Below are 17,019 nucleotides of genomic sequence, written 5' to 3'. Positions count from 1 at the left end.
CACTACAATCTTATCCACGTTTTTAACGGGCACAGGTCGGACAAACTCGTAGGCCCCACCACGAGGTACTTGGCATCACGAAAACCACTAACACCTTTCTCACCCGCAGGTGACCCAATAATGTTCTCCCTGCCAATTCGACCGACTTTTTGACAGTAGATGACGTGGCATTTTTATTCAATAAAATATTAATATATAATAATAATAAAATTCAATAATTATTATTTTAATTATTCATTTTCGTCGAGCTTATCTAGTCAATAATTTTCGCTTTCAAATTCGCCATCGCCATTTTTCTTTTGTCTCTGCGTCGTCACGGGTTTCTTGGAGAGAAAAAGAAAATCTCACGAGGAACCCATTATTTTCTCGGGAAAATCTTTGTAGGATTACAGATTCTTCTCTATTGCTCTCTTACTCTTCTTAATATAAACGGACAACAGAAAAGTTCATCAGTTTTGGTTCTTCGTGTTTATTTAAACCCGTAATCGTCTCTCTTTTTGTCGAGACTTTTCTCGGAGAACCATTTCCGGATTCCAAACAAGTTTAGTGGTCGTTTTCTTGGGTTTTTGATCCAAGTGATCTGGATTCTTTAGGTGAACAGAGAAAACATGACGCTGACGCTTGAGTCGTTGCCGGGAAGTTCAGGGTACTTGGACATGTTTCCTGATAGGAGAATGTCTTATTTCAGCAATCCGTTTGTTCTAGGATTGACCGTCATTGCAGGGATTGGTGGTCTGCTTTTCGGCTACGATACAGGTGACGTAAATGTAAACCCCACTTTATTTAAATCTCTTTTTACTCCTTGGTGTTTGTATGGGTACTTTATGTGCTTAGAAGAATGGGGTTAGATTAAGATCAAACTAATTTGATGTTGTTTGATGTCTGAGTCGATGCTTTATCAGTCGCTGAATTTTACAATTTGGTTTCTTTTTCTTCTGTTTTTCTCTTTTTATGATTTAAATATTTCTGTCTTATGTTTCTCTTTTCATTCGTTATAGTCCTAATTCTGTAAGTAATCCCCAAATGTGAAACATGTTCTTATCGTGTGGCGCTATGTGTGGAGGATTTCCTTGAATTGTGGATTTGCCCTTTTATCTGGTTTAAGGAACTTTTGTTTATCTAGAAATTATTAGACAAAACGAGTCCTCATGATTCCCCGAAGTTAGGTTATCAAATCATCCCAAACCCGATATTCCAGGAACCCATCATAGTTATCTTGAAGAACAAATGTCTTAGACAGCAACAGTTAAAGTCGATTAATTCTGAACAAGTAGGGATGAAAGAATACAAACATTTCACATGGATTTATAAAGACGATAAAAAGTGGCAAATAAAAAATGCAGACTGGATAGTTGGAATCTGGATCTTCTTAGGATTAGAGTTTCTTTTCCGGCATTTCTAGCTGTTTTTTCCTTGAAAAATATGTGAATTTTGAACTTGATTGGAATTTATGGATAATGTTTGTAAAGTTACTTTAACTCCACCTGACTTTCTCGGTCTTGTAGGTGTAATTTCGGGTGCCCTTCTGTATATAAAAGATGATTTTGAGGTAGTCAATCAGAGTAGTTTCTTACAGGTAAAACTTTCATAAGGCTTAAGTTTCTCAAAGTGGTGTCCAAGTTTCTCTTTTTGATCATTACCGTTTTTAATGCCTAAACTTATTGGATTTTCATTTTAATATTCTTTTAAAGACTCTAAACCTTTAAGCTGACAGGAAACAATTGTCAGTATGGCCTTGGTGGGTGCAGTAATTGGAGCCGCATCCGGGGGATGGATTAATGATGCTTATGGGCGTAAGAAAGCTACTCTGCTATCTGATGTTATCTTTACTGCTGGAGCTATTGTCATGGCTACTGCACCGGACCCATATGTTCTTATATTTGGCAGGCTTCTTGTTGGGCTTGGAGTGGGCATTGCATCTGTTACAGCTCCCATGTATATTGCTGAAGCATCCCCATCAGAAGTAAGGGGTGGACTTGTGAGCACAAATGTTCTGATGATTACCGGTGGACAGTTTCTTTCCTACCTTGTGAACCTCGCTTTTACAGAGGTATGATTTACTTTTTGTTAACTTGCAGTCCTAGGGATCGAACTCCAAATCCTATTTTGCAGCATTCTTCCAAGTATAATGACAATTTATTCAATTTTTTAGAAATTTCGCATTCTTCAAATTGAACAATGAATAAGCTGTGTAAGTTGTTCAATTTTATGTCAGATGCACCAATGGACTTAAGTCCATTTACTACAGGCCCTCCATCGGTTTCTTGTACCCCTGGGTACAAGCCTTCAAATGCTTGTTAGAGCAATCAAAAGAAGAAACATCTGTGAAAAATGCATGTTAATTTACTATTGTTTCGAAACTGAAGTAATTAGTTCCTAAAGACCAAGCTTACTAGATGTGTGTGTAGTTGTAAGGAACTAATGAACTCTAAGAACATGAAATAAACCAAATTTAGCCAGGGATCCAGGGAAGCAGAAAATGGTTTACCCTTTAATGTTAATTAAATCACACTTTCAGTGGCTTGTTGAATAGGCAGTGTTAAAATGGCATCATAGATTAACTATTGGGAGCAGAATAAATGTCCATATGCTATAGGTAGTAATGCTTATGGGTTTACTTCTTGAGCATAACTAATCTTTGATCAGCATAGCTCTCAGGAGTGTGTAGTATATGATTGATGCCATCATCTTTTTACCTTTTTTTACTTCAGAAGTTTTCTTAGTCAATAGAATTTTTCTTCAATAAAGTATTTCTAATTTTTTTTCTAAAAAATAAATAACTTGATTATTGTTAATTTTCTATGCAAAAATTATTTTTGAGAAATTGTTATTATTATGCTTATTATCCATGGCATGAAAGTTTTCTCGTGTGCAGTTTTTGAAGAGGAAGCATCAAGATAGAATCACATTGAGCAAACCACAGTAGGAATCCCTTTAATTTTTCCGTCTAATATGATGATATCTGATGCTGGCTCACTAACACAGATGTTATCTGTTTTAATAAAACTGTTTTACCAGCTAATAGCAACTTATATATATATATATTACATATTGTGTTCTGGATAAAAAGAATTGATGATAAACTGTAGTTTATGGACAAGTCACTATGTTTTCACCTTATGCTTAAAAGGAAAATGGAGATGATATGAAAGTCACATTGTTCCCACTATAATACATTTTCTAACAAACTTTCAAGAATCATGGTTATCAAAATCAAAGTCTAGAGTTTTTAGGTCTTATTTTCTTTTTGAAGGTTTATGCGGATTATATCAATGGCTTTCTGAAATGATAAATTGCTTGGGCAGGTTCCAGGAACATGGAGATGGATGCTTGGTGTTTCAGCTGTCCCTGCTGTTATTCAGTTCTTCTTTATGCTATGTTTGCCAGAATCTCCTCGATGGCTTTTTATGAAAGTAAAATTCTTTGGTCTCTTTGGAAAGAGATTCTAAATCTTTTCCTTTTCTACTGGCTTTCAAGTTTAAAATTGCCTTATTGACTTGCAGAATGATGAAGCTAAAGCTATTTCTGTGCTTGCTAAAATTTATGATATTGATCGGCTAGAGGATGAAATTGAGCACCTTTTAGCAGTTTCAGAGAAAGAACGTGAGAGAAAGAGTACTGTGAGATACTTGGATGTTTTTAGATCAAAAGAAATGAGGCTTGCATTTTTTGCTGGTGCAGGACTTCAGGTAAGAACTGCAGACATATAAAACTTATATAAAACGATTGCCTTCTACCTGAGCAACCTAATCATTGTGGTTACCATTACCATGCGCGATCGGCATTGTAGTGTTCAAACAATGTTTGTCTATATCCATTGTTTATTGTGGAAGTGTGTTTGACATAGTTTACCCAATGCTCTGTTGTTCTTTTACATTAGTAATTCTTTTTCTTCTTTTCTTTTTCTCATGAAATTATATTAATGAAGTAGGTGGAAGTGTTATGTTGTCTGACAAATTTATGATGATGCAGGCATTCCAGCAATTTACTGGTATTAATACTGTGATGTACTACAGCCCAACAATTGTCCAAATGGCCGGCTTCCGTTCCAACCAGTTAGCACTTCTCTTATCTCTCGTTGTTGCTGCCATGAATGCTGCTGGGACAGTTGTTGGGATTTACCTTATTGATCATGTTGGACGAAAGAAATTGGCCCTCTCAAGTTTATCTGGAGTAATTGTTTCACTTGTGATTCTTGCTGCAGCATTCATATTCAAGACATCTGATTTTCTTGGTGGACTTAATGGGTGGCTTGCAGTGGTAGGGTTGGCCCTATACATTGCATTCTTTTCACCTGGAATGGGACCTGTGCCATGGACCGTGAACTCAGAGATATATCCAGAGAAATACCGAGGAATATGTGGTGGAATGTCAGCAACAGTGAATTGGGTTTCCAACTTGATTGTGGCTCAGACTTTCCTTTCAGTTGCTGAAGCTGTGGGTACCGGTATCACCTTCTTGATTCTTGCTGCTGTGGCTGTTGTTGCAATTGTATTTGTAGTTGTGTTTGTGCCAGAGACCAAGGGGTTGACGTTTGTGGAAGTGGAGCAGATATGGAAGGAGAGGGCTTGGGGAAGCAGTTTTAACACTCAAAGCCTCATAGAGTGTGGAAACGAATAGTAGGTGTTGGATTTGATTTTGGAATATTTACCAGATTTAGAGGTTCTAAGAAAAAATATATATTCTTGTTTAATCTATATGTAAGAGTGTAAGACTTTGAGTATGATTACCTTCATGACTATGTATATGCATGAATTTGTGGTCGGAGATAGATCCGAGATAGATGCTTGCGTAGTTGCTGTAAAAGATATATTGGGAGTGTTTTCATGGTCCCAAGAAGAAAGTCATGGATGATCTTTGAACTTTCTTTAGCTATGTGTATTACTTGTTTGCGCCTATCTTTTGTGTGGTGACTGAATTTTCAAATTTTAAGAGAGAAAAAAGAATGATATTAAAAAGTATAGATTAAGGTTACGAAAAAATTTGAAACTACGTTTTCAACACTAAGAATTGTTAATGAAATTTGTGGTAGAAAATACTTCATTATGTATATCTGTTTTCATAGATGTAGTTTTGATAAAAAATGAAGACACTTAAAAAAAAATTGTTGAAAATATGGCAAAGTTAAAAATTAATTTTATATTTATAGTCATATGTTATATATTTTTTAATAATATAATTTTAAATGAATAATATATTTTAAAGTTATATAGAATTTTAGTATTTACTGATAATAGATTGAAAAAAAAAAATTTATTTAAAGAACACAATCACCTAGACATCTGACAAATCTTTAGTCAATCTAAATCCTATATATACTTTAGCATGAATCTACACTTCCTAAACATCATTTACAAAGCTCCTTGCATCTTACCTCTCTCCCTAGAAACCTCAAACACTTAAATGTTCTTATGCTAGTTGATAGGAAAGCGCCCAATTGTTCATGTTTCTTCTAGACAAGTTAAGAGCCAAGTTGCATGTTGGGAAGGATATTTTCCCTCATATATAAGAGGAGCTGTCATGATTTAAGTCGTACCTAATGCTCAAATGATATATAATATGTCATTAACTAGATTGTCATCTTGATCTTAACTAAATTTATACGAATAATTTAAGAATTTTGATAAAAAATTTCAGAGGGTTTTCAATAGGGGTATTACCCCCTCAGTTGGATCAAGCTCACCTTACCAAAGATCTTGGTGGTTTAAACTTTACAAACCTACTACTCTTTAATTTAGTTCTCTTTGCTAAATTAGTTTGGGCATTACTATATTCACCAATTCATCCTGGTCTCATTAATTAGTGGTTAAATACTTGAAAGATGTCACTAGCTATAATTTCTCTCCTTTTTTGTTCTTCTGTAACTCCTTTAATCTCCCATTTTGAATTTGAATTTTTTTCTTTTTAGATATATACTTAATAGAACGAGAATAGAGATGACAAGAATTTCTCTATATTTTGAATATGTTTTTGAAGCTTTCCCGTGTGGAACGAGAATCGTGACGATAAATTGTTTGAATTTATGGTTATTGCTGAATTACAAAATGACAAATACTTGATTCAACATTATGGAATTTCATAATATATGAAGAGCCTCATTTTGAACTCTTGATTTCGAAGATGATTATTGGATTTATCTTTTTGTAATTTGAAACTTCAAATTGCTAGTTAAGAGAGGAGGTTTGGTACTTTGCCTCATGTTAATGAAAAAATAAGCAAATTAAGTACATTGTATTACTTTTGTGAAAATCCAAATTGAAATATGAGTTACGATCTTCTGGAATTAGAGACTCTTATTATAATATTGTTGTAAAAAGAAAAAAGAACATATACAGTAGTTTTACTTAGTTCATGGTAATAAAATAAGGAATGAAAATGTTCTATGGACTATTATTCAATTTATAATCTTTTGGCATTGAATGTTGTTTGGATAATAACATGAAATTCTTTCAAAAACAGCTTTTTTATAAGATTAATTTTGTTTGTCAACACATAAGTCTTCAAAATGGGATTTATGATTAATTAAATAAACAAGATAATATTTTTTTAATTATAGAAACTATATCTTCAAAATGATTAGGATTGTTTGCTTTAATCTCGATGAATTCTTTTAAAGGACCGAGTTTTTATTGTATGTTTATCATTCTAGCAATTTCAAAACTTGTGTCATGTGTTCTCAAGGGGAACTATTCTTTTTCCTAATCAATGGTCGAAGTTAAAAAATTCAAGACTTGAATTTTTAATTTTATTTTGCTCTCTTTATTTTTATTTTCATTTTTTATTATACTTTAAAATCTGTCTCCCCAAACCTGACTTACAAATATTATTGTTATTATTACTTTTTTTTTTAATTTCATAGTTACACATACATACTCTAATTAGATCTTTAAGATGTACATACTAGTTATAATAAAAAGATAGTCTACATTTTAGAGTATGTGCCTCACACTTGTTTACTCTATACAATTTTACTCTAAATTTATAATAAAATGACTAGTGCAATAATTAGTTTCTGACTCTGTTTCTTACAGGATTAGTGATAATTTTCTTTAATTTCAAACCCTTAAAGAATTTAATGAAAAATAAAAATTTCTCTCCTTTTTGTGGAGTTTCGTCTCATGATATCTTTTTAGAAAATTTTGTCCTGTATCACCACGTGACAACAACTAAATAATACTCAATCTATTATAGATACATATTGAGTAGAAAAGTGTTTATTTGCCAAAGTGAGCCAAATTCTATAAGCTATTGCACATTTTAGAAAGCTTTGACATACTCTTTTACCGAACTGATACTATTTGCATTTATGGAGAATTTGTATGAGAAACATTGTCGGGATCAAAATTAATTCACGACAATATGTGCTTTATAATAATGAAATGAAAACCTATCTTGATATGATCTTTTACTGTTTATTTACTCAAGTAGTTTGGTTTTTTCATCATTGGGCCTTCTTATGTATATAATTAGGGATATGACCATCTCTTCTTGGATCTGAAGATTGATTAAGTAACGAAAAAATATCAGAAGTACACATGCAAATTTTTGATATCATATTTTGATTTATGTAGTGATTATTATAAATCATACGTGATATTATTGTAATCGCATTCTGATTTATGATATTATTTTAGATTTGTATATATTTTTGATGATATTAGGATATTATTATTAAGAAATTTGTGGTACTAGCTCATTGAGGTGGCAACAGAGATGTATGCAAACAGATGAGTAGGTAATTTAATAGCAACATAGCTCGAGAAAAGTATGGGCCATAGTATGTAAGTTAGTGATAATCTAATAGTCTTATTCACATCCCAAACACATGGCATCATTAATACTTGGACACAAATTGCTAATAGAAGGAATCCAATTGAAGTAAATGGAGCAATACTTAATACAACTTTTATGTTAATTCAAAAGACAAGTCTATATTTTATGACCATATATAGTAATTCTTTATTCATTATTACATTGTTGTTGAACTTGATGCGTTAGACTTGTACGAATTTTTATCTAGTTAAAACTACTAAATTACAAGTTCTTTTAACTTATTTTGTAAAATAGATATCTTTACAGAATAAATGAATTATTGTACATAAATATGAAGGATTACTCATTAGTTGATTTTATTTAAACTACGTAATATCTAATTATGTAATAAAATTTCTGGTAATTTATATATTTTAACATATAAAATCTAATTTATATGGAAAGTTTTTTAAACTTATCCTATTAAAGTGTAGCTATAATTTTACAAATATGATTTAGAAAATTTTAAATATTTTATACATTTAACATTTTTGTACTAAAGAATACTTTATTTTGTGTATTCCTCACAATCTGTGTATACATACAAAAAAAGTAAGTCTCTGGAATGTTTTAATTAAGATATACAAATTTTACTTGAGAAATGCTCTCCTACGCAAATCAACATGATTTTCCATTACAACCGCCGTTGATTCGTATCAATTATGAGTGATGAGAAAAATCAACGGAGGATGATGTTTGTTTGATTGGTAAGTGTTGTTGTGGGCCCATGGAGTTAGTTGAAGGTTATTAATTTTTCTCACCAAATAAATAATTAGTGCTGACTCGTGTTTGCTGCCAAATAATTGAGTGATTGAGACCGGCCACATGGCTTTCTCGACTTTTCCTGTTCACATGCATCCGTGCATGTATTTACATGCAATGGCATCATACATGCATCAATATATCCGCATATATATATATATATGTAGAATTATGTAAGACCTGGGGCCCCCCATGGCAAAGACAGTGAAAACTAAGCTTAAGCTGGCCAATTTGCATGACCCAACTTCCTCTAACTCATGCATGTTTTCAGGCTGCAAGTAGAAAGTTGTGCTTGTTTTCCGGTACCATATTTAGCTCATTAATTTAAGTTAAAATTAAAATTAAAATATTAATTATTAATTTAACACTAAATTGTAGTCACAATTAAAAATAATAATAATTATTTTTAATAAAGCAGTCTGAGTTCAAAAAAAAAAATGATTAAGCAAAGAAAAAAACAAAGAGTTGGTTTTGAATCGTTTATTTTGACAATAAAATCCTCAAATTATTACCTTTCAATGGTGCACTTTTAATATCTCCTTTTGGATTAAAGTGAGAAGTTAATTATTATTTTAATTGAAGTCTCTTTCCATGTTAATATTAAGTATTAAATAGACCAAAGATAATATCTGATCATACTATTTTATCATAATAAAAAATATTTAATCTCGATATACTGTGAAATTTATGATATACCAGAATTGTATGGAGGCTCATAATATAAAAAAAAAGATATGATTTATTGTCTTTAATAGAAATAGTTTAATTCAAATAGTTATAAATCTTTTTTTATAAGACATGTATGATTTAACTCTATTATTTTGTTGTTATCATACCAAGATCATGTTAAAAACTTCTCAAAAAAAAAAAAAAAAAAATTGGAGTTGACTAAGAAAAAGTAATTTTTGTTTCACACTAAGAACATTAGGCCTTTTAAAGGCAAAATGTGTAAAGAATTCATTAGATATTATTCGACATACCTATTTATGAAATAAATCATATTGTTTTGTGTTACATTGCGATCATACCTATTAATGTTGTCCTATAAAATTATATATACATATATCTATCTATCTATCTATCTTTAATAATAATTTACAACTATTTAAAGGAATTAGATATTAATAACTTGAGTGAGCCTGAGCACATGGACTTGTTAACAAACATGAGACTGGATGGAAAAATAACAAAAGAACAACCTATATCCTAAATTAAACCAATTCTAATATATCAACCAAAAGAGCATAGTCATGATAAGATTTAGAATTATGGCAAGATGATGACATTAAAAGTAAGAAGTAGTTATTTGCTTCTATATTGAAGGATATATAAGGCATGTATGAAGAGATGCATAAATTAACATGAATATTTCCCTAACTTTGAGGAATTGTTTGATGAGAAAATGGCATAAGTTGTCTAAAGTCACTTCAATGTTAGGTTGACCAAGATAACATCGGCTTTACTATAGAAGTTTGATGTGGTTTATGTATATACGAACATAACATCTTCAAACTAGATTTGCTTTACTTATCATGCTTTGAGTATTAATGATAGTACATATTTTAGCATCAAACAACAATCTTTTTAAACATAAAACTTAATGCAATTAGGTCTATGATATATACTTTTCATTTAGTTCATTTGGAGTTCTATATTTTAAATCTAAATTATAAGGTTCAAGCCCATGTTGAAAGTAGAAACTTTCATGAAAATCTCCTCAAGCCAAACCTTTCTTATGAGAAAAACTTTTGAAGCTGATGCTTTTTAAAGAGTTCTTCTCTTGCTAGACGAAACATACATGTAAAAATTTAGGTCTATTTTGCGCACAATATTTTTTTGGTTTTTATTTCTATATTTAGGTATATTTCACTCAAAATCAGACTATTTAGTTAACAAAAGAATATTAGTGAAGATGATAAGTTATAAAGTTTTAAATTTTGTTTTAAATACTTTTTTAAAAAACTCTTATGTTTGTACTTTTATTGTTCCAAAGATATATTGACTCTTACATACTTTTATAAATAAATATATGTTAGAAAACAAAGTTAAAAAATGGTTTCCTGTACAAATAAAACCCAAATTTCTTTTGGTTCTTCTCTCTATGATGAGAGTCATAAGAAAAAAATTCTCTTTAATGTCTCACACAATAGGCCAACAGAGAATCTTAGCTTTGTTAGAACTTTTTCTCTTTGGAAGGAAAAATATTTCTAGAAAAATCTTATGTAGTATTATTTTTAAGTCACCTAGAAAATCTATAAATTTAAGAACAATAAAATATCGAGAAATATAATTTTTCCTCGAAGGGTTAGTAAAACAACCACTGCAATATAGACCGAACAATTTTTAAATTATATTTCATTTGCTCTAACCTTGTGATAATGGTGAATCCAAATCAAAATTATTCTCATATGAGGCCTTGTAATTGGAAGAAGACATCTAATAGGATAGTTGAAGCATCACGAAGTTGTAATATTGATTATCTGAACACAAAGATCGGTCATCATGTAAATGAACTGCAGAAATCTAGTAGAGGTGTAATAGTGAACATTATAAATAAAATTTGAAAGATACAAATAGAACTAACACATTTATGGGATGCAATAATTTTAAAGATAATACAAAGGTAACCAAAGCGAAAGAGACTTACATTAGCAATTTTTACCTGTTAGAAAAACTTATGTGGGCACAAAAGTCATAGCTAGACTAGTTGAAATGTAGGACAAAAGATACTTGATTTTTTAATGCTAATGCTTCAAAATAGAGAAAAAAAAAGCACTTTTAGGAGAAATAAAAACTTAGTTGGGAGATGGGAATAAGGCCCTCTTAGGATGAGCAAAATCTCTTACTAGCATTTTGCATCCATGTTTAGGGAGGGGGAGGTTACGCGTATGGTTAGATTTCATGGTATAAAGGCCAAAATCACACCAAAAATGAATACACAACTCATAAAACCCTATATGCAACAAATATTCTTGTTGTACTTCAACGAATGCATTCCACTAAAATAAGAAAATTAAATAATATGTCTTCTTTAAACTTCAAAAAAAAAAAAAATAAGGCTTGTTATAAAGTATTTTCTTGTTTTTAAATGATAGATACCTACTTGATTTTATGAATTATAGATTTATCACAATTATCTCTAAAATCAGGTAGCATCAACTCTCATTCATATTTTAGATAAATTAATTCGGCTGTTACAAGGTGCTTATTATCAAGATGCCCAACTTTACCTATTGCTTATTTATTATAAATATAACCACTTGTTTATTGCTAAAACAATTACTTATTTATCAAGATGTCTAACTTCATCTAGCATGTACTCCACCAAAACACAAAACTTGTGTGTCCTAATAAAAGATTTTCAAGGGATTTCTCCCAACCCTATTTAAAAAACCTAATAATATAGAAGATGAAATTTTTGCCTTTTTAAAAAAAAAAAAAATCTTAAAAGAGTATATTTACAACTTAAAATTCACTCGGGACTCAATCAACACTCAAAGAAAAAATAAATGAAGACTCTAGCTTGATTCTTCCAAAATGATTACTTAAAAACTTTAAAAGTCGTGAATAAGTAGAATTTAAAGAAGTTTTTGTGTCGAAAATATTAATTTTGATATTAAAAATTCATCTCTACATTATTATTTTTTTTTTTAGCAAACTTTATACAACAAGATGATTCGAATAATTTGAATCGTTATCATGAACACTTTTCCTTCTTTTCTTTATGATTATGACCATCACGTTAATTTAATTTATTTGACTTGCAACCACATTCATGCTCAAGATTATTAAATCCATTTCATTCACTTCAAAATACAGAATACAATGGGTTGGGCAATCTTCATTATTTTTTCTAACTGCAATAACACAAGAAACTTATTAATCTTTTCTGAAACATTTCTTCGGACGAACATGTTAGTGCCGTGAAAATTTGAGAATGTGTCCCTTTTACAGTTTCATGAATAATATATATATATACATATATATATTTTTTATTTTTATTGCACAAATTTAAAGCTTATATGAATACTGCACATTTATAGTCACTTGAAATTTTAAGAAAATCAAATTGATAACGAGCTTTCTAAAAAATTATTAAATCTGAAATATATCTTTTATGATAAGATATTCAAATTGTTGAAAAGTCATTTAATTTTATTTCTTGATGTCTTTTTCACTATAATTTGGCTTTCCAGTGTATTTTTTTTTTTTATATATTTTAAATGGTTGTGTTATATTTAAGCGTGTTAGAAAATAGTTACTATAACAAATTTAATTAATAAATTAATAACAATAAAAATATTTAATATAGTTATTAATTTGTTAGTTCTATGAATTAATCAAATATAATTCTTTTCAAATATTTTTTAAATAGTTAACATGTTAAAAAATATAGAAAAAAAAAATAATATGTTTGAAATAAATAGAAAATATTAGAAACTAAATTGTAATATCATCATTTATGGAGATTGTGACCAAAGAAACTGACTGACTGTCTTAGCAACATTGTTCTACCAATATTAGACAGACAAAGTGGGAAAAGGAAATGTCAGCACAGACTGACATATGTGTTTCCTACAAATTGTTTAAATTTTCAAACAACTCCACACCACATATGCATTCATGATCATATCCTCTCCAAAGAAACTTCTTTGTCAAGGAAAGTGGACGGCCAAGTTACCATTACAAATTGACTTAAGCAAATTGCATCTGTTTGGGAAGTGAGAAAATACAAGGGAAACTTAGCAAGATATCATACTTTACCTTTTTTAATCCTTATGGTTGGAATTCTTACGTACCTCTATTAGATTGCAGCAACTGGAAAAAGAGAAAAACAATCATAGCAAATCAAATAAGTCCTGTTTGGCAGCCTAGCTAAATATTGATAATCACTCGAGGTTTCCTTGTCCCAAAAGTTTTGAACATTCCAAATGACTCACATACTTGGTCTTATATATTCTTTGACCCGGATTCTGAATATGGATTTCCCTAGCTACAAGGAGTTCTCAAAATCTGAGTTCCCACATTATCAAACAACCAGTCCTTTCTTTCATTCTTTGTTTTATGATAATGCAAAATATTATACTAAACATTGAAAATACTACATCTAAGTATACCCGTCGTACAAAATAATTTCTCTTCACACAAGATCAGCCAGCCGTGCTTTCACTAGCAACGCATAAAAGTTAGAGAAAACAAATTTCCGAGTAGGTTTAGCAAACGAGACATGCATCTGGACACTTCTTCCTTTCCCGTCTCCATAGCAGCAAAGTGAGACACTTGTCCATTGAATGGAGTCTAATAAACAGAACAAGTTAGTCGCCAATTAATTAAGTTAAACATTGTTCGATTCAAGAAGCTGCAGCTCTCATTCAGGAAACTGGAATAGTAATATCAGTCGCGTAGATTAAGTGTTATCCCAAAGGATTGTTAAGCAACGCTGGTTAGATTAGTTACCTCAGCAAATGCAGAGGTCTGGAACTAGTTGGTGAAGCTCTAATGAAGGCTCTCACCACTGCATTAAAAACCAACATCAACGTCCGTATAGCTAACACATCAACCACATCAACAACCGAGTAAAAATGTAATTTGCAGAAGATAATCAAGAAATTTTAACTTTATTCACTGCATAATATATTCAGTACATAAAATATATTCTAGCCTCCACAGAATTAAGTCAGACTCATATGGGTAATCAGTTAATCTCAAAACCAACCTGAAACATCCTTCTCCTCCTTTCTCTTCTTCTTCTACACCTTTAAAATCAACCTGCCATGGACAGGCTTCAGCAGGTCCATATGCTGCTAGATAACAGCAAGAATATCACTCCAGCAAGAGGATGTCCTCACTAACGGATTGCAGAGTTCAGGCTCTTAATGAAGGTCAAGGCCATTGATTTGAGATGATTAAAAATGCCCAATCATTTTCTTTGTGGGTGAGTTAATTTAATCAAACTATGATTTAGCTGCATAATTTCACGGTGCATGCCACAGCCTGTGCCCAAAATTTGAGTCTTGCTTTAACATCTTCTGGATGGTCACCTGGAAAAGGGCAAGCGGAAAAGACCACTTAAACTCAAAAGCTTGATCGAAATTGAATAAATGAACATGAAAAGCAAACTCGTTATAATCTCTCATTCTTTCTCACACTGGAGCTTTTCTTAATAATGCGAGAAAACTAGAATGATACTTGTAGAAGTGTTACATAAACTAATATAACACACCAATATCAAATCTCTTGCCAAGCCAAATAACCACATTAGACCAAACAAACCCTGTAAAGAAGAAATGTGCTTCTTACTGATTAGGCAGGATCGTGCTTTTCCCAAAGCAGGTTAACTTGATGTCCAACAGATCCATAAAATTTACAATCTTCTCATCATAACCCATTATTTTCTCAATAAATCTTAACAACTATAAAAACAACAGTTGCCTGTCAATCAACAGAGCTTTTGAAGCATACCAATAGATACAAATGAAACTACAATTTGGTAGCATCCAGACAAAGTATTTCATCTAGAAATGGTTCGGCAAACTAAATCACAATCTGAATAGAACAAAAGTTCATACTCCAATTCATCACGGAAAAAAAAAAGAATCAGATCAAAGACCAAAATTCCTCATAGAATTCACTTACCAGGGCTAGAGATCTTCCAATTGGCAATAGGACTGGAGACGGAATCAGCGAGCGGAGAATTTTCCGGGGTCTTCTGATGATCATCGAGGAACTTCTGGGACATTGAGTAACAGAGCTCAAGCGCAGGCAAGGTGTTGCAGAGCTCAGGTATCTCGTCATAGCTGAAGCCAAAACCTAGATCCAAACATCCTTTCAGCTCATCAAGATCATCATCGGTCAAGCTCTTCGTCCTCTTCAAATCATCCTCATCAACATTCTCCACATACGCTTCTAACAAAACCTGCTTCTTCTTCTTCTTCTTTTTCTTACTCAACAGCTTCTCGCCATTGTTAATTCTTTCCCATTCTTGCTCAATTTCTTCATGAAATTCATTGGAGTACTCCGAGGTTTGAGTTTCGGAAGAGCAAACCCATGAATCTGACTCACAAGACAACCCTCCCATCCTTCTGTAACTCTATCTGATCTGTTTGTCAGTTATTGGAGAGAGCACAGAAGAGTCTCTGGTTATAAAGCTGTGGCCAGACGAGAGGGAGAGACAAATATTTTTGTTTTTTTAATTAAAAAATTAGGAAGTATGTATGTATGTATGATGTGTTTTCATGTATGGATGTTATGTGGGATGTGTATATATATGTAATTGTATGTATATGTGGGTGATGAGCTGGAGGGGGGACAGCTGTAACCTGAAGAGGGGAGCTAGTGGGGCCGAGCATGACAAGAAACAGAAGAGGACACGTTTCATCTGAAAAACAGAAGAGGACACGTGGCAGAGAAGAGAACAAAAGAGTGGGGTCCACCACGTGCAGTAGTTTTGATATTGTTTTGTTTTGTCTGCACGTGGAAATGTGAATGTCATCGGAAAGACGATCGTGTAAATGAGAAAGCCATGTTTTGGACGACTGTTTGGACGCGACCTAGCAGCTAAACTCTTTTAGATCCAGCTTATTGCGTCTTTGGTTTGGTTGGGTTGGTTTGCCAAACAAGTTTTTGTTTTTTAATTTTTAATTATTATAAAACCATGATATGCTACTTCATAAAAGGAAAAAAACATTGATTTCTTCTTTATACTATTAATTTTTATTCAAATTAGTTTGTGTCTTAATTTTCGATTAAATTATATTAAAAATTTTTAATTTAATCATTTCTTTTAATCTATTATTAATGATTTTAAGATTGTTTTCTTATGTTAAATATGATAATATATATAATTTTCTTATTTGTTATTATGCAAATGAGTTTTACTTTAGATATCATGTGACATTTGATATAATACAAAAAATTAATATTATTGATATCATATAATGTGTTAAAACTGATTTATATAATAAAAAAATAAAAAAAAATGTCAATATAAGTCTTAAAATCCTCATCTCCCTTCACTTCCTCTCACTAGACTTCTTTCTTTGTTCGAGCTGCCTTCTCTCATCTTCAAACTACCTTCTTTCACTTACTTGTATGTCGTCAACCTTTTTTAATGAGCTCACCACGCCACATGGTCGCAAATTTTTGCTTCTCCCTTCTCTCCTATAAGCTTTTGGTCTTTTTTGGTTAATCTAGCACGAAAATGTGCGACTTTTGTCATCGTTGTGGTGCTTCCATTCCCCATCCCGGCACTTAGCCCCATTGCCTTTTGAACTTTTGTTTTGTCCTCTCCGTTTTTTGTCCATTATTGTCAATTATACAAGAAAATATGAGACTTTATTCTTTGTTAAGCTGCTTCTTCCCCCCACGTTGTTGCATTCAGGCTAACACTTACCTCTATGTAACCTCTTCAAGAGAACTCTACTTAGTAAAGTAGTTATCCAACCC

At 31.6% G+C, this 17,019-nt stretch overlaps 2 protein-coding genes across 8 annotated transcripts; one reads left to right on the top strand and one right to left on the bottom strand.

Moving 5' to 3' along the window:
• Positions 1–272: 272 nt before the first annotated feature.
• INT1 (inositol transporter 1) lies at positions 273–4,871 on the top strand. 3 transcript variants are annotated; one of them, XM_022039859.2, is made up of 6 exons: positions 273–756; positions 1,506–1,576; positions 1,715–2,050; positions 3,306–3,413; positions 3,504–3,689; positions 3,973–4,871. In XM_022039859.2, exons 1-6 carry the CDS (start codon positions 609–611, stop codon positions 4,618–4,620), a joined length of 1,497 nt encoding a protein of 498 aa, XP_021895551.1. In that variant the 5' UTR covers positions 273–608; the 3' UTR covers positions 4,621–4,871. The 3 variants fall into 3 exon arrangements, with proteins under 3 accessions (XP_021895551.1, XP_021895552.1, XP_088072369.1); XM_022039860.2 differs by having other exon boundaries at positions 629–767; positions 1,729–2,050; XM_088216243.1 differs by having other exon boundaries at positions 629–767.
• Positions 4,872–13,422: 8,551 nt separating this feature from the next.
• Positions 13,423–15,746, bottom strand: LOC110812952 (uncharacterized). Of its 5 annotated transcripts, none has more exons than XR_015817917.1 (4): positions 15,211–15,746; positions 14,291–14,615; positions 14,032–14,122; positions 13,423–13,872 (listed from the first exon to the last, which is right to left on the bottom strand). XR_015817917.1 is itself a non-coding variant. In XM_022039908.2 (2 exons), exons 1-2 carry the CDS (start codon positions 15,650–15,652, stop codon positions 14,536–14,538), a joined length of 522 nt encoding a protein of 173 aa, XP_021895600.1. In that variant the 5' UTR covers positions 15,653–15,746; the 3' UTR covers positions 14,174–14,535. The 5 variants fall into 5 exon arrangements, 1 of the variants encoding a protein (XP_021895600.1); XR_002539412.2 differs by having other exon boundaries at positions 14,032–14,089; XR_015817916.1 differs by having other exon boundaries at positions 13,423–14,122.
• Positions 15,747–17,019: the final 1,273 nt, after the last annotated feature.

This window comes from Carica papaya, chromosome 3 (genome assembly GCF_054855325.1).
Source record: "Carica papaya isolate Zhongbai chromosome 3, ASM5485532v1, whole genome shotgun sequence".
NCBI lineage: Eukaryota > Viridiplantae > Streptophyta > Magnoliopsida > Brassicales > Caricaceae > Carica > Carica papaya.
The sequence above is the reverse complement of the archived record's forward strand: the minus strand, read 5'-3'. Positions and strand labels throughout refer to the sequence as shown.